Source organism: Barbus barbus (assembly GCF_936440315.1).
Source record: "Barbus barbus genome assembly, chromosome: 47".
In the NCBI taxonomy this organism is placed as follows: domain Eukaryota; kingdom Metazoa; phylum Chordata; class Actinopteri; order Cypriniformes; family Cyprinidae; genus Barbus; species Barbus barbus.
The window spans coordinates 3,910,914-3,930,177 of record NC_136725.1 but is presented as its reverse complement, the minus strand read 5'-3'; the positions used below and the strand labels follow the sequence as shown (position 1 = coordinate 3,930,177).

Below are 19,264 nucleotides of genomic sequence, written 5' to 3'. Positions count from 1 at the left end.
CTACATCTTAAAATCCCTATAAACCTTAATAGAAATTAAACTCTTTATTCTTTCAATTTTAGTCAAACACAGAATAGTTTAGCCTTTTAGCTTTAAAACATGGGATATAATGTAATACTTAAACTCTTTTTTATAAAAATGTAACCTTCTTTGGTTAACAAATAGAAATACGGTTCTATTCAGTTTGGCAAGATGTTCAGGATAAACCCAGCTAGTAAAATCCATACAGGTTTATGTAAAAATAACACGTTAATGTATGTAAGAATAAATTACAGAAATGATCTTCTCTGATGAATAAAGCCATGTCAGAGCGATGTTCTTAAATTCATCATATTAGGTCTTCTTTCAAAAATGATGAAAATTAGATGAATCTTGAATTTGTTTTCTTTTTTTTTGTGTGTCCAAGTGAGGGTGTTTGCGTGCAGGTGACTGCATATAATGAGCTCAGATACGGGAAAGACTGTAGCCTACAGTTTCATATGGATTAGGCCTACATATTCAGATAATATTCGTTTTAGATTTGAATTCGTTCATTTAAAAGTAGACACTTCAGGCTTTCAGATACGGGAAAGACTAGTCTCGCTTCACTTTCATAGGGATTACATAATCAGTAATATTAGTTTTTGATTTGAATTCGTTCATTTAAAAGTAGGCTAGACACTTCAAGCTTTCAGATACAGGAAAGACTGTACCTTGCCTTAGTTTCATACGGATTACATAATCAGTAATATTCGTTTTCGTTTTTGTTCATTTAAAAGTAAAATTCAAGCTTTTTAGATTCAATTGATTTTAGTCTTATATGTATCTGATTATTTAGGTTTCTCTGTGAATCAGGAAAATCTGAAAGTGAACGAGTCGGCGCACGGAGGGTTAAAGCCGCTGCATTCAATTTTATCTTTAGACGGTAAATTTACATTTCAAATTCAATACTGATTTTAGAACTGTTGAAATTATTTACTGTATGTAACGCAAGTACTTTATAAGTAACTGTAATTAAATTACTTAAAAATTAACAGTAATCCCTTACTTTACTGTTTCAGTGGATAAGTAATTTAATTACAGTAACGCGTTATGCATATATATATATAAATATATATATATATATATACAGTGTTGGGTGTAACGCATAATGCGTTATTACATATATATAAATATATATATATATATATATATATATATATATATATATATATATTAGTGCTGGGCAGCGATTAATCGCTGCCAAAATAAAAGTTTTTGTTTATATAATATATGTGTGTGTGTACTGTATATTTATTACGCATATATCAATACACACATATACAGTATATATTTTGAAAATATTTACATGTATTTACATGTATGTATTTATATTCATATAATTTATGTTATATATATATATATATATATATATATATATATATATATATATATAAATATCTAATATATAAACAACATATTTTTCTTAAATATACATAAAAACATAATACAAATATACATAAATACATAATGCGTTACTACATATATATAAACTACAGATATATATTTATATATATATTAGTGCTGGGCAGCGATTAATTATAAATTATTAACTTAAATATACATAAAACATACATAATAAATATGCACAGTACACATACATATATTATGTACACATAAACTTTTATTTTGGATGTGATTAATCACGATCAATCGTTGCCCAGCACTAATATATACTTTTTTTTTTTTTTTTTTTTTTTTTGTAGTGTATACATGCATCACTGAAGTTTAAAGTTTTAGTTTTTTCTTGCCCACCCCACACACACACACACACTTACTGTGCATTCAGTTTTTGTAGCCTAAAAAGTAAATGTCCAATAAAAAAAAGAATAAAAGAAAATATAAAATTTAATTAAATGAAATGAAATAAAAAAATATATGCAGGTATGCAGAGAGTATTAAATAATTATTTAAATGTAGACTAAAAGTAGTTAAATATGGCCATAGGTGTATTACATATGTTGTATTTTTTTACTTATCTTGCATGAAACAATCCAATGACATCTTGCATTTCAGACTAACTTCCATGCAAGCGTTTCTTTACATTTCATAGAAAATTTTGACCTTAAATTTGTCCATTTGTAATCATTTGTCCATTTGTAAAAGTTACAGTGTACACAAGTGTGTTTGCAGCTAAATTGTGTTAAATCATATATAGTACAATAAATATAATACAAAAAAACTCTCCAAAAAGCAAAAAACCTGGTGGGTATGAGGAGGAGAAGAGAGATTTCAAAACATGTATATTGCAAACCTCCGTGCAATATGTTGAAATAGTGTAGAGCCGTAGCTGGGTCTTTATCATGCTGGACAAAGGTCAAGGGTCAAAGTGCACTAGTGTTTTGTCATTCTTTCTGAATATTGCAGCTTTTTGGAGAGTTTTTTTGTATTATATTTATTGTACTATATATGATTTAACACAATTTAGCTGCAAACACACACACACTTGTGTACACTGCAACTTTTACAAATGGACAAAAACATTTTTTTTTACTTATCTTGCATAAAACAATCCAATGACATCTTGCGTTTCAGACTAACTTCCATGCAAGCGTTTCTTTACATTTCATAGGTAATTTTGACCTTAAATTTGTCCATTTGTAATCATTTGTCCATTTGTAAAAGTTGCAGTGTACACAAGTGTGTTTGCAGCTAAATTGTGTTAAATCATATATAGTACAATAAATATAATACAAAAAAACTCTCCAAAAAGCTGCAATATTCAGAAAGAATGACAAAACAATAGTGCACTTTGACCCTTAACCTTTGTTCAGCATGATAAAGACCCAGCCACGGCTCTACACTATTTCAACATATTGCACGGAGGTTTGCAATATACATGTTTTGATATCTCTCTTCTCCTCCTCATACCCACCAGGTTTTTTGCTTAAGGAATGCATGTAAATTAATTAGAAAGTTGCTGCATTACACTGCATTGAAACTACATTTGTTTTACACACATGCAGCTGCTGAAATGTACAAACTCAAATCAGTTGTGCAACTCAGAGTGGGTTCATGTTAGTCCACGCTGCAGACCGGGATGCTTTTGAAATCTCGGGGCTTGCTAAACAGGGACGTGCCATTACTGGAATGCCTGCCTCATGGTGTTGAGGCTCTTCTCTAACTGTACAACAGATGGCAGTATAACTTAAGTTTCAGAAAGACCCATGAAATGAAGACACTGAGTTGGAGTGTTTGTGTTTCATTTATTCATTGACTTACAGCCCGATAGAGAGATGGACAGGCCTAAATAGATTTGGACTTCTGATTGGTATGCTTGCAGTCAGATTGTGATGTGGTACTGAAATACAGTGTGCTTCACTCATGTTGTATTGCAGAATGCTTATTGGCCGATCACTGGCTGTAATATCTCAATGTCTGCCAAAACTCTGGGTGACACTGTTAGGGTTACGGACAGAACATCTGAGGAATCTCAGCTGTCCTCAGCCTCCCTAACTTTGCCCTTGGAATAAACTTGTTCTTTTCTTTGAAAGAAAGAAAGAAAGTCTTTGGAGTGTTACAAGCTGTTTGTGCACATACAAGATCCGTAAAGCTGCAAAGACTGAAGTCTCAAACCCAAAGAGATAAAGGGGTCATATGACGTTGCTAAAAAGAACATTATTTTGTGTATTTGGTGTAATGCAATGTGTTTATGTGATTTAAGGTTAAAAAAAACATATGATATTCCACATACTGTACATTATTGTTGCTCCTCTATGCTCCGCCTTTCTGAAATGCGTAGATTTTTACAAAGCTCATCGTTCTGAGAAGTGAGGTGTGCTCTGATTGGCCAGCTATCCAGTGCGTTGTGATTGGCCGAATACCTCAAGTGTGTAATGGAAATGTTACGGCCCTTACCGTATTGTGATGCCGTGTCCTGGTGCGATGAGACAAAAACAATAAAACCCATTATAAACAAGGCATTTGTTGCATCCAGCGGGGACATAGTTACTGGTTATAAAAACTTATACTGACTTTTTACGTAAACATTACCATGTCTACAGTCATGATCGAAGAAATGACAAACAACAAGCGCTACTCTACACAGCTCAAAACTCGCGTTTGAATAGTCATTCTTTAAATATGAAAACATACTTACAGGCTGTGAGTCAGTAGTGCCAGTCTGTCCTTGCAAAATTGGAATTGCCCCACTTTATAGAAACAGCCTTTGAGCACAGCTGACATTGTAGGCTACTCTCCCAGGTTCAGGAAATAGTCCTCCGTGAAATGCGCTGAAACAATGAAATGAAACAACGAAACACAGCGTCTCCAGGACATGGCACCGGCAGCAGCAACAATACTACAGCGAGAATAAAAAAATCACGCCCTCTTTCTTTGCGCATACATTTGGGCGGTGCTATGCAATCTTCCCACGCCGTGACGTAGACATGTGGGGGCGTGGACGTATCTTAACTTTTATTATGAATATCTCTTTGGGTTTGGGACTTTAGTCTTTGCAACTTTAGGGATCTTATCTATGCACGAACAGCTTGTAACACCCCAAAGAGAAAGGAAAACTAGAAATCACATCATATGACCCCTTTAAGACTTGTCCATGCCTTCCTAAAACACCTCATTCAAACACCCCCCCGTCACTATCTACTTCACTATTTTGGAAGATTTGCATTACAGCGCCCAAATGTTTAGGCAAAGAAAGAAGACTTTCTTTAAAACGTAACTTTTATTCTTGCTGCAGTATTGTTGCCATTGCCCCGCTGCCATGTTGTGGAGACGCTGTATGTTTCCAAATATGGTAAGGGGCGTAACATTTCCATCACACGCTTGAGGTATTCTGCCGATCACAACGCACTGGACAGCTGGCCAATCAGAGCACACTGCTCTTTTCAGAACGATGAGCTTTGTATAAATTGATGCGTTTCAGAAAGGCAGGGCAGAGAGGAGCAAAGGGTTCTTTTGACCCTTCTATTAATCAGAAAATTCTGGAAAATGTAAAAAAATATTTTGCAGCACAACTGTTTTCAATATTGATAATAATCAATGATGGTATTGAATGATCTATAAACAGTATTGATAATAATCAAATGAGTATTGATCCTGAAAATCCAACTTTGCTTCACATGAATTAATTAAATTCTAAAATATACTAAAATAGAAAACAGTAAAAGGGGTCATCTGATGCCCATTTACCACAAGTTGAAATGATTCTTTAGGGCATTGGTCTCAAACTCAATTCCTGGAGGGCCACAGCTCTGCAGAGTTTAGCTCCAACCCTAATCAAACACACCTGATCCAGCTAATCAAGGTCTTCAGGATCACTAGAAACTTCCAAACAGGTGTGATTTGGAGCTGGTTGGAGCTAAACTCTGCAGAGCTGTGGCCCTCCAGGAATTGAGTTTGAGACCAATGCTTTAGGGTCTTATAGTCTATAACATACTTTGGTTAAAATTGCTCAATGGTAGTGTAAAAACACCCTTTTTACCCTGTCAAAATCAGCTCTGTTTTCAGTAAGCCGTTTTACCGAGCTCTGCTGACCCCGTCCCTCTCTTCCGTGGGGTAATGATCTGTTCTCATGAGACTATTTACTTTAGCCGCTGAACTTGAAACTAGAACATTATTAGGAAAGGAAAATAACCTTATACTTACATCTTCTGGAGGTGAAGCTGGATCACGAATGATTCACTCAAACTTAGGCGCATTTACACAGATTGGGGGCACATTCCCTTCAAAAACAAAGCTAATTCACTGCGTCTTCAGCGGCTCAGATGTTGGGAGTTAATGACAACTGCTATGTTCATTATTACATCCATCAACAGAACACCTCAATCGCTTAGGAGCCATTCTTGTCTACATCTGCTCCGGTGGTGAAACAATGGTGGACTGATGACAGCTCACTCAGGGCGGGTCTAAGGTAAAACACTAGTGTCAATCAACAATCGTGGGAGGGGCCTGGGTCTGTGTGACGTGTGTCACACAGACAGGCATCTGAGATCGGCTTTATATGAGACAGGGGAAATGATTTAACGAGATAAAAAAAAAAAACTCTGGGTGGGTCTATTATTACTATAGGGTGGTTGTCTACATACACTGCCAACACACATTTCAGTTCAAACAACATGTAAAAGTACATGTCACATCCGATGACCCCTTTTAATTAAAGTAATAATATTCCACAAGAGACAATATTCCATACAAAAGACATCTTTTATCTCTCATGCATCATAAATGGTGCAGAATCAAAATATTCCTTCTTACATTAACATTTTATTTCCATGTTTAATTGGAAAAAAAAAAAAAATCATGTTCAGTCTGGTCTCAGATTTTAAGACTTTATACATAGAAATTCTGCATCAGAGACTAAATTAAAAAGTAAAAACCGCTGGACAGAAATTATGGGAATAAAAAATTAATGTCTGTACATGCTCTTCACTACCATTCATATTCACAGAACCAAGTCAGCATAGGACTAAGACCCCCCCCACCCATCAGAATAAAATAAATACTTAATGACGCATACATTTTTAGTACATTCTTAGTTCTGACATCACCAAAACAAACACTGCTTTTGAAGTGATAATAAACACATTTCTTTGCATATCAGGCATCATGCACACTCAGAATAAAATGTTCCACTGCAATTAACCATACAAGGCGAAAGCACAGAAGATGGGGACATAAACAGTCACTTTGGGAAATGTCACTCTCCAGCTGAAAACAAATCAGTGTGTACGGGCCAGTGAGCAACAGGTGGGTCCTGCCATACAAAGGCGACTTGAATGCAAAGGCTGTGCCTGTCATGCTATTGCTATGAGTGAGGGAGGGCTGGCGAGTGTTTCTGAGGGCCGTCCAACTCACAAAGAGAAACACATGACTGACTTTCAAAAAAGAAAAGAAAAAAAAAAAATATATATATATATATATATATATATATATATATATATATAATGCTTTAGCAGTTATAATGGATTCACAACCCACATTAATTGTGTGAAATTTGAAAATACTGTTAAATAAACCTCTGTGAAGTTATTTGTTTTTATGAAATATTATTGTTTATAGGTTCTGCATTGACTGCCACTAGTAATATTAACACAGACTGGGACAGTAGAAACATTTTTTAAATTATAAATTGAGTAAATTTTAACAATTCAAATGCATTTAATTATACATGAAAGTTTGAAACTAAAAATCTACTCCAAAATGTATTTATTTTTTTACACAGTGTACATTTATTTATTTAATCTATCTATCACAGTGTACAATTCCCTTCATAATTTTCATGATCATGAGCTCTGAATTTTGGCAATACTGGAAATATACAAATTTTTGATACTAAACAGCACCCATTAAATGCGTACATCATGTTCCCTTCTATACAAATGGAATTGTTGGTATTTTCTCAACACTTTCTGCATCTCATCCCCCTCACCTCATCTCAGTGTAAGCGTATCCAGCAGCTGGCCCTGTCTGTCTCGAGCCGAGCGCACAGATCGCAGGGCCTGTCTGCAGCACACACACACACTCTACTGTCTGCTGCCACTGCATCTCACAGCTTCGATATGAGGCTGACCAATGGATTTTAAAGCTGATTCCAAGCAGAACGTTCTAAGGTGAACATGAAGGTCCTCAAAAACATTCCATTGATAGTTCTTCTGGCGTATTTCAGCCTGAGTGAAGGGCTCCAGAGAGGTGAGTCACGGCTTCTGATTGTGAATAGCTATCTTGTGTTGTGCAAGCATTGAGCTACATGGTGAAGCGAGGCAGTTTGTTGAATATTGAGATATGATTAGGGATCTGGTGAATTAGATAAAAAAAGAGGTTTGTTTCTAATTTCAAATGGAAATAAAGTTTTAGGATTTACATAATTTGTAATAGTGCATTTTACTATGCAGCAATGAACTTGAATAAAATGACCTATCTATCTATCTATCTATCTATCTATCTATCTATCTATCTATCTATCTATCTATCTATCTATCTATCTATCTATCTATCTATCTGTCTGTCTGTCTGTCTGTCTGTCTGTCTGTCTGTCTGTCTGTCTGTCTGTCTGTCTATCTATCTATCTATCTATCTATCTATCTGAGGGGTGAACTGTTTGATTTTTGTGTATTATAAAATGTGCTGGCGATATCTGAAGAGCTTTTTACTTTTTTACAAAATAACGTTTATTTTGTTTCGTATTTTGCTTAAATAAATAATTTGGCCTGCCAAAAATGTTACATTCAGCTGGCGCAAATTTGTTTGACTTAGTTTTTAAAACAACTGGGAAATGAGTGGTTTTGATGTACAAAGTAGTTTACCTAAGGTATGTGTTAAAGCAGTTTTGCACTGGCACATACTTAGCTATAAAAAAAAATAAATAAAAATAATAATAATAAATAAAAAAAATAAAAAAAAAAATAAAAAAAAAATAACAAAATAAAATAAAATAAAATAAAATAAAAATAAAAATAATAAAATAAAATAAAATAAAATAAAAATAAACAAAAATAAAAAATATAAAATAAAATAAAATAAAATAAAATAAAATTAAATTAAATTAAATTAAATTTCCACTTGTATTGAAAAACATACAGTTCTTTGTCACAATTAAGTTGTCACAATTGAACCTGCTGTTAAACAGCGTGTTATTAGGATTTTTAGCAACACGGTTATGAAACAAATGACTCTATTCAGCAACATATAAAATGCATACAAACATCAAAAAAGAAATACGAAGATATCTGATTCAACCATGTTTCAACATGGTAATATTTATAATAATGGATGTCAAAAGTGTCGAAAGTTTGTTATGAAAGGAGCTGTTTCTGACAGTAGTGATACAACATGTGCTGCTGTATTAATAATAATAGCACCAATGGTCACACATAACAATTACTTCATGTCATCGTAGATTAAAGGATGGAAGTTTCCAGCATGTTCCTTTCTCAATATGCAATACCATACTATGTTCAAATGCTAAATTATAATTTTCAAATCAAGTTTTTTTTTGTCACATTTTTCTTCGCACCCACAGTGAATAAACCTTTATTATAGTCTGGTTTTCTTGACTATTTGAGAAAAGCAATTACATACAGATCACATTTGTAGAATAATTTACAAGGCTTTACAGTATCAGCCTCAGAATCACTGACAGATGGGTTTTGATTTGTGTATTTATGATTTAAACTGAGAGGTCACGTCAAACCTGAGCTATAATTTGTGACATATTATTTCTGGAGAACCGAAAAGCATATCTGTGACCTCAGAGCTTTGAACCTCAATATCTTCCCACTGGAAAGGTTTATAATGATTTTAGGAGACGGAGAAGATACACTGTATGCCAACCGTTTCTCCTTAGATACACTCATGCGGTTACTAATCGACATCTTAAAATAACTTATGAGGTCATTCGGTGAGTACGGTGTCGGTATGTTGGTGTTGGACAGTATGCTACAATCAATTGTTCTACATAGAGCAAATGACCTTGACATGATTTATAGAATTTGCAAAAGGTTAAGATGGAGAATATTGATTTAGAATGTTCGATTATGGCATGATACACAAGGTAACATCTTAGATACACATGGAAGGCATCCAGAATGGAAAATGCATTCTGGATTTCTAAAGCAATGGTTTCTCCACTGATGGGTCGCAATAGGCAATAATAATTGTAATATTTGATTTTTTTTAGCACTTAAAAAATATTTGGTAACTATAACCAACAATTATACTCAACAAATCAATGCTATTTTTGGTAACATTTTGGTATGATTTAAAAAAAAAAAAAAAACTTTTACTACACATTATTATATGAGCAACCTGTCAGTAACGATAATGAGTCTCAGAATGCTTAAATACAATATCAAATTGTAACAGTTTTCAATTAATGAGCAAGATGAAGTAAATGACTTTTTATTATCTTACTGTTAACGGAACTGAAATGAACATCAGGAAAATTGGTTTTAGTTCTTTTTTTAGTCCAAAACAAATGGAACCACGGCAGAGAGACAACAATTAGTTTCAGGTCTTTTATGAATGCAACTGTTAATTGCAATTGTGTGTAATTTGATATGTAGTCTAATTAGTTTTTAAAGGGATAGTTCACCCAAAATTACCCCATGATTTACTCAAGGCACCCTATGTGTACATCACTTTCATCTTTCAGATGAATATAATAAAAGCTATATTAAGAAATGCCCTGGATCTCCCAAACTTTATAATGGCAGTGAATAGTGGTCAAGATTTTGAAGCCCAAAAAAGTGCATCCATCCATGATGAAAACTGCTTCACATGGCGCCGGGGTATGGAACGCCGTTCTCTCTTGAACAAGCGTACGACAGTTAGCAGAAGCTATAGATTACCATTAATAAAGTTTTAAATATGGGTATTTTTCTTGCACAAAGACATTGATTCACTTCAGAAGGCCTTTATTAAACCCCCAGAGCTGTGTGGAGCACTTTTTATGATGGATGGATGCACATTATTTTGCTTCAAAATCTCAACCACCATTCACTGCCATTATAAAGCTTGGAATTACATATTTTTATAACTCTGATTGCATTCATCTGAAAGATGAAAGTCATATATACCTAGGATGGCTTGAGGGTGAGTAAATCATGGGGTAAGTTTAATTTTTGGGCGAACTATCTCTTTAAGAATTGAAAAGAAAACACTTCATATCTTTTGCTGTTTATGTCAAAGGTTGCATTTGATCAAACTCTATGATATTTTGGCACAAATTCATCTGTATCTTGGTAGAAGTAAGGCAGAGGCCAACATTGACATGCCTTCATCCTGAAAACCTATGAACTATGAAATGTCAAAGGAAATATGACCCAGATTGCGTTAATGTAGATTAAATTTGAGAGTGTCGCCACTCCATGTCCAATGCAAAATTTGGATCCTGGAACCAAACCAGATGAAACCCACTCTTAATAGATGATGCCAAAATGGTATGCGATCAGATGGTGAGGTATAAATTTGATATTGACGTACACACTACCTCAATCATATTAATCAGTAGCTGTTCTACACATCACTTGGCTGTCAGTGAACTGTGGATCAAAAATAAATGCTCCTTCTCAACCTTTGCATACAGAATATCCTTCTTGGTATCACACCAAATGTCATTCACACAGAAAAGTACCCATAAAAACAGGACAATAGTGAAGTAGAGCACTACTGGAAGCCAAAAAGACCAAATGCAGCAAAAATAGCGAAGACTTGCATTCAGAGAACCGTCTCAGAAGGTTGACTAATTTTCTGGCAAGGTTCTCTCAACGAACATTTGTCAAGGCTAACAGAATATTCATTCAAAGTTATCTGGTTGCCAATAATGTTCTTAAAACATCAGCGTATTTATTTATGTATTTATTCATGTTAATTAATGTTTTCGCCATTCAGAAATAAAGTTTTTACTAAACATAAATAGGTGGCTTTTTCTAAAAAAGTGTTCAATATTTTACATACAATGGCCTCCAACATATTTGGCCATTTGAGTCATACTTAAAAATGTCTGAATGCCTTTGCATTATAAATCAAAGCAAATGGCATATATGCAAACAAATGAATGCCGGACCTTTTCCAGGTGGATGGACGAAAGAATAGTTGATTTATTGTAAATGAAGTAATTTGTTTACATCAAATTGGAGAGTGAGTCTCTTACATAAAACTCTAAGCAGCATCTTAACATGAGCTGTTGCTAACAGGTCGGGATGATGGTGTCCTTGGAAGCTCTTGCGAGGAACAGGTGATATATCCGCTGATTCACACTCTGGAAATTGGCAGGTTGTGTTCATGCGGAGTGCTAATGCATCCCCGTGAGAAAACACAGCCGACAGCAAACGAGGTTTGCACAGTCATGCTGTAAATTAATGAGGCTCCAGCTTCACCGCTGTCACTCACCTGCATACATGACAGAGAACACAACTCCCTCCTGAAACAAAGCTTGAACCAAACCTGAAGTGCTCAGCTATTCTCCCAGAATGTTTTTAAAGGGGTTTTGTGCAGTTGTCAGCATGCCAGACCAGCTTAATTCAGTTTTTACTGGTTAGCAAGGCGTAACTACACCTTGGTTCAGCTTTTTCCACTGATGAAAATTGAAAATGACAATTCTAAATACATAATATTATTAGCAAATAGCATATACACAGAGCAGAACTGTTTCAAGGTAAATAGCATTGCATTCAACGGACTGAAAGAACATGCTATTTTTAGCTAAAGCTATTAAACATTGTTTCTGTTAACTGAAAAAGCTAAAATAAAGGAAAAAATATAAATATTACATGAAAAACTTACTTAAAAATCTTGCATTGGAAGCGGTCTTGTCTGGAAGTACGCAAATTGATACATTTTACAAAAGCACATACAATTACTAAACCTTAAAATTAAAGGAAACAGTTATAATGATAATGAAAATAAAATAAATAAGAAAGGTATGAATGAATGAATGAATGATGCATTTATATAGCGCATTTATTGTGTATTGCCGTACACCCAAAGCCCTTTACAATCATGTGGGGGTCTCTCCTCAACCCCCACCAGTGTGCAGCATCCACTTGGATGATGTGACGGCAGCCACAGGACAACGGCGCCAGTGCGCTCACCACACACCAGCTACAGGTGGAGAGGAGAGAGAGTCATTGAGCCAATCAAGTGTATGGGGATTATTAGGAGGCCATGATAGATAAGGGCCAGTGGAGGGAATTTGTCCAGGACACCGGGGTTACACCCCTACTCTTTACGAGAAGTGCCATGGGATTTTTAGTGACCACAGAGAGTCAGGACCTTATTTTAACGTCTCATCCGAAAGACGGTGCTTTTTACAGTATAGCGTCCCCATCACTATACTGGGGTGTTAGGACCCACACAGACCACAAGGTTATCACCCCCTGCTGGCCTCACTAACACCTCTTCCAACAGCAACCTAGTTTTCCCAACTAGGTAATTCAAAATATAATAGTATATACATAATACTAAAAGAACACTGGAGAGCAACAACAAAGTCACTCAGGCTATAGTCTGGCTAATAATACAACAAAACTGAAAATAGCCCGAGTGTCACACATGTGACACGTGACCTACAGTAATTACATTAGTGAGCGCAGTATAGTGCATCCATTTGTGGTCGAGTTTAGTCTGAATGTGAGAGGAGCTTTTGGATCTAAAAGGGGAAAGTTTGGAAAACTGATACAAGTCTTTTGGAGAATTCGGGCGGGCTATTTATCTAGTCAGATTTCCCTTTGAAGAAACTATTGTTTAAAGAAATATCTAAAACAATACAAGTGTGATTGCAAAAGAAATGAAAAGACGAGAACTTCCTGGAGTTGACGTGTCTTGACATAACAGTGCCAGACTAAACAATAAAACTCCAGTTAAAATATTTATTACGAGGCAGAACGAAAAGGACCTCAAATTTTATCATGGATGTTTAATGCTGTTTTAATGACTCTTAACACAAACATTATGTAACTTTAAGAGCAAACATTTCAAAACTAAAAGTGCAATATCCAGACTCATACACATCAAAGTTTACTTAAAATGTCTGAGTTATCTTCAATCAATAGTAAAGTGTTGATCTTGCGGTAATTAAAATTAGACTAAATATTACTCATGAAATAGGCTACATATTCAAAAACATTGGTTCTCTTCCACATCCTAAGTCGTCTAGTTGCATAAATAGGCAGGATGCAATGAAACAGAGCCTTATAAGTGACTACAGCACCCTAGATAGGCTGCAACTCCATGCGGCATACAAATAGCACTACTCAAGAGACTTGACACAACTGATTTCAGCAGTCTGATGTTAGCATGTTGCTAAGCTAACAACAAGGTACTCATATGCATGTTGATATTTAATAACATATAACTATTTGTCAGTATTAATTATAATCACATTGATATTCTACATTTCTCCCAAAAGCCATCTTGTTTACTCAGATTCAGTACTTAGCAGTAAAACAATGCATTCTGGGATTGACTTTTCTGTCTGCTTTAGATGTTGATCAAAATAGGTGTCTTAGAATTTAGCTCAGACACCATTGATATATAGCTTACCATGGTACTGAATGATTCTTTGATTTTAAATAGCATGACATTTACAAGGTAGAAAATACTTTAAAGAATAGTTTAAAGAATACCATGTTATTACCATAGCACAAATCCAAAAAGACATGGTATTACGCTTCCAAAACAGTTTCTTACTTAGTATTTGTCTTATTTTCCAGTACAAATATCCAAACATTCTTAAATCAGAATATATAAATCAAAAATAATAGAGGTATAACGTCTTGTTTTCTGATAAATCTGTCAAAATTAACTGAATTTGATCATCCCCAAAACATGGTATTATAATGGTACACGCTCAAAAACAAGGTAGCCTATTGCGTTGGTACACATCCAAAAAACATGGCATTTTGTAAACATGGAGTTAGTATGATAAAAGAAAAAAAAAAAAAAGTTATTTATTTTTTTTTTTAAATCATGGTACATATCCCAAAAACATGGTATTACCATGATAAACATGCAAAAAAAATCACAAAACAACATGACTTTATCATGGGCCACATTTCAAAACCTGGAATTACATGGAATTAAGTTCCTTGCAGACTGAGTCTGAAATTCAACATGCACAGAAACCTTGCACACTCCGATGCGTATTAATAAAAAAAAAAAAAAAAAAATTAAAAAAAAAAAAAAATCGCAGTACAAAACAGTACTAAATGGAATCTTCAAGCCGTGAGGATGATTTAGTTGTCTTCTCGTTTCTTAAAAAGCGAAAAGGAAAGGAAATATTGGGTCCAACCAATCCTATAAAGTGGAAGGAGAGTTCCTCTCCTTGTTAAGGGATTATCACAAGCGAATCAAAGTGTACTTCAGGATGTCAGTGGCTCAGTTTGATGCTTTGCTTGCGATACTAGAGCCACATATTAAAAGAAGACCACCAATTTCTGTGAACTAAGTATGCAAGGATCTTATGGTGCTTTGTGTTTTGAGACGAAGTGGATGAACTTGACAATGGCGTTCGCTTGTACTGTGGCTCTGAATTGTCAAAACACTTCTCAAAATGCTTGCTACGGATGCGAAAAACGCTGAAAATCTAACCCAATCCAAATTTTTTCATGACGGTCATATTTATTTTTCAACGTGCGAAAATTTCAGACTCAAGGCCATTGCACACTGCCTCTGAAACTTTCGTCTGTCATAATAAATTTGGATCAGGCTCGATTTTATGCGTTTTCGCATCCGTATCAAGCATTTTGATAGGAAATGATGATGAATATGAAAACAAATAAAATGAAAAAAACGCACTCAGTGTGCAATGTCCTTTAACATGATAAACATGCAAAAAAAAATCAAACATAATAAAAATAAATAAAACAATTGTCACAAAAAAAGTTTTTTTTTGTCATGGTCAGAGTCCCAAAAATGTAATTACCATGTTTTAAAATAATAATAATAATAATAAATGACATGGTAGGCCTATACATCCCAAAAACATGGTATCACCATGTGACCTTTAAAAAAAATATATTGGAAGTGTAATAAGACCTAAAGTCCAGTCTGGCCTCATTCACGGGAGGGATGTATTTCTTATCAGCTGGATTTATTCATAGAATAACATCAGGCCTGCATTCACACAGTTATTTCCATTAGAAACATGTTCTCCCCGAGACCCTCAGCTGTCTGTGGTGTGTCAAGTAGCGCACAGAATGTGAAATATTTTGTTGTGAATAGGTAGTTTCACAACCGTTACAGTGTCTGATTTATAATTATTCAGGGTCAAATGCTAAAAAGCATATCTTGTCAACCTGTCTTATTTCATAACACGATTACTGAAGGGAGGATAAAAAAATACCTCTTTGTATACAGTTACTTAACATTTTTGTTATGATCTGATGATGAAAATATTTATTTCCTTCTTTATTGCAGCACCCAGAATCACAACATTGCTTGAGACAGTGGACGCCTCTCTGGATCATAATGCTACTTTCATATGTGAGGTTGATTCATACCCTCAAGCTGATATTACATGGACGCGGAATAACTACCCAATACGGTTTGAACTTTCTTCATTAATGAACTTGATTCTTATTCTATGCTATCCATAAAAATAAAACCAAACAAGCCAGTTTCTCCTGTATAGTCAGCAATGAGAACTCAGCAAAGTCTCAAACTGTGCTCAGGTTACCAGTGGTTTGTAAAGCACCTTCTTCTTGACTGCAGGTATTACGATTCCAGATACATTATACGAGAAAATGGCCAAATGCTGATCATTCCCAATGTAAAGGATTCGGACAATGGAGAATACTGTTGCATTGCTAACAATGGGATTGGAGAACCGGCCAAGAGCTGTGGAGCTTTACAGCTGAAGATGAGTATGTTCACATATGTGTTCTCATAACTCAGATAACAGACATCCCGATATTATATCAGAACTATTATGAGCATCTGTTTCCACTTTGTTTTTTGTTCATGCTACTTGCCAAATAATTGTTTTCGTATCTCAATAAAGGCTTGTAGATTTTCATTTTCACAGTTTGCATTCACATGACATTTCTGTGGTATATTCAATGCTTCATTTATGAATGAGCCACATGGGAAGGAGTAAAAAGTGTTTGAATTTGAATGTTATAACAGAATATCAATTTCAGTGAAGTAAAGGTCACTCTAATGAACTATTATTATTTTTTCAGAGCCTCAAATCAAAAGACATCCTACTAACATGACATTGATAGTGGAGTCCAAAGCAGTGTTGCCATGTTTAACATTAGGATATCCCAAACCTGACATATCCTGGATTAAAGAAGATGATTTGATAAAGGTAAATGGATTGTCTTGTCTTAATATTTAACATACCATTTCTTCCCAGTATTTGTTGGTAAGTGTAATCATTGTGATGTATCAAAATGTATCAATCATTGTGTGCTTGTGTCTTGTAGGTTAATAGTCGTATATCAGTTTTGGAATCTGGTTCCCTAAAAATTAACAACATCAAGAAAGAGGACGCAGGACAGTATCGCTGTGTGGCCAGAAACAGTTTTGGAATCGTGTACTCCAAACCAGTCACTATTGAAGTACAAGGTATGACATAAAATAGCTTTCATACTCATTCAAGTATTCTTGTCTTTTTCAGGTTTTCTAATGCAATGACATTATGTTTCCAAATACTTTTAAGGTCATTTTATGTTTACGAGCCAATGAAATAATGCTTTCACATTGATTGATTTATTCAAAAATTTAAAAAGTAGACCTCTTTTATGATGAGCACATAGTGATTTATTATTATTAGGGGCCAAGCACTTATTGTAATCGTTAGCGTTCTTATTCTTCTTCTTCCGTTTCTTCCGCCGAAAGTCAATGGCAGCCCATAGAACCGATTGCGGGAAAGTTGTGAAATTTGGCACACTCATAGATGATACGGTCAATAGTTACCACAGCAAATTTGTAGTCTCTAACTCAGACTTTTTAGCCCCACCACTTGTCCAACCGTAACCGTAAACCACAAAATGAAAATTCTTTTTTCCTTTGAATCCATGGCTCAAGCTGAGTCGAACCAAATCCAAAATTAGCTTTTTTTGCTATCTTCAATTGTTTGTAAAACAATTGCCAGCATGGTCATCTCCAGACCATGCTGGCAAAAAGTTATGGAATTCAAGTCGATTCGTCCAAGCGTTCTCGAATACCACACTAACGAATTGTGTGTGTGTTATAACAAGCATGACCTGAGCCAACATGCAGTGTTTCGGCGCTGTGCCACCTAGTGGTCAGGAGATATGAAAAATGCATATTTTTGCTTATAACTTGTGAATGGTTTAGCCAAAAATCTTTAGATTCGGTGCAACATGCCGAGTCCAACCATATCCAATCTTCCCATGGCAGCCATTTTGGGCGTCGGCCATGTTGAATTTTGTAGTAAAATGCTATATTTTACGAACGCATTCACATATCGTTATAAAACTCTTCGGCACCATGCCCTGATGGTACTCAAAAAAGTTGGGGACAGCGCCAAAAGTTCATTATCAAATTATCAAAAGTTATAATGAAATTTTAAAAAATGCTAATAACTTTTGCTTACATTAGTCTATTGTAATGAAACTCATGTTGATAGATTCCTTCGTTCATGCCGAGAACATCGATACCAAATTTGCCATAATTGGATGAACTTCCTGTCCGTCATTTTGATTCATGTTGAAAACCTACTTTTTCGAACTCCTCCTAGAGTGTTAGTCCGATTTTCACCAAATTTGACTCGGATCATCTTTAGACCATGTTGACAAAAAGTTATGGATTTTGTGTCGATATACGAAACAGTTTTCGTTTAGCGCGTCAACGAATTTGCTGGAAAGATGCCAAACTGCATCTAAGACTGTATCTCAGCGAAACTTTGACATATTCACACCAAAATTTGTGTGACATTGTGACGTCACATTGACCACGCCACGTCAGTTTGGTAACAGCGCCACCTACTGGTCAAGAGTAATAAAACATTAATTATTCATAATGAAATTTACAAAAATGCAAATAACTTTTGATTGCATTAGCCTATTGCAATGAAACTGGTCAAATTATTCCTTGGGTCATGCTGACAACACACATACCAATTATGTCATAGTAAGTCAAACTTCCTGTCCGCCTTTGTGATTTATGTTGAAACCTACTTTTTCAAACTCCTCCTAGACCGTTGGTTCGATTTTCACCAAAATCGAATCATATAATCTTCAGACCATGCTGACAAAAAGTTATGGATTTCGTGTTGATAGACAAAACCGTTTTCACATACCACAACAATGAATTTGAGACATGATGCCAAAGTGACACTTGAGGCCCTATCTCTGCAATGCTTTGGCATATTGACACCAAACTTTCTGTGTGCCATTGTCAACTCACACAGAACACACCATATTGACTTCATAACAGCGCCACGTATTGGGCAAACGTTATACGCCAATAAATATGATTTTTCAGCCGTTTTGACTAAATTAATCATAAAATGGGTTCAATTATTCATTTCTGAAGTTGGTCTGATGCTCCAGCCAAACTTCCTCTCTGCCCTTTTGATTTTCTTTAAAAACCTACTTTTTTGAACTCCTTCTAGACTGTTGGTCTGATTTTCACCAAAATCTAATCATATCATCTTCAGACCATGCTGACAAAAAGTTATGGGTTTTGTGTTGATGGATAAATCTTTTTTCACATACCACAACAACAAATTTGAATTATGACTAGTAGTTTTAAATGATTTTTCAGCGATTTGGACTATAGTAATCTTAAAATGGCTTCAATTACTCTTTGCTGCAGTTGG

The 19,264-nt window shown here is 35.0% G+C and overlaps 1 protein-coding gene across 1 annotated transcript in view; it reads left to right on the top strand.

The window, feature by feature from the left end:
- The first annotated feature begins 7,578 nt into the window (after positions 1-7,578).
- musk (muscle, skeletal, receptor tyrosine kinase) overlaps positions 7,579-19,264 on the top strand; it is a 46,877-nt gene continuing 35,191 nt past the window's right edge. Inside the window, exons 1-5 of the mRNA XM_079411132.1 lie at positions 7,579-7,665; positions 15,892-16,018; positions 16,186-16,337; positions 16,656-16,783; positions 16,902-17,043. Coding sequence (XP_079267258.1) covers positions 7,593-7,665; positions 15,892-16,018; positions 16,186-16,337; positions 16,656-16,783; positions 16,902-17,043 — 622 coding nt within the window. The 5' untranslated portion in view covers positions 7,579-7,592. The remainder of the gene's footprint in view (positions 7,666-15,891; positions 16,019-16,185; positions 16,338-16,655; positions 16,784-16,901; positions 17,044-19,264) is intronic.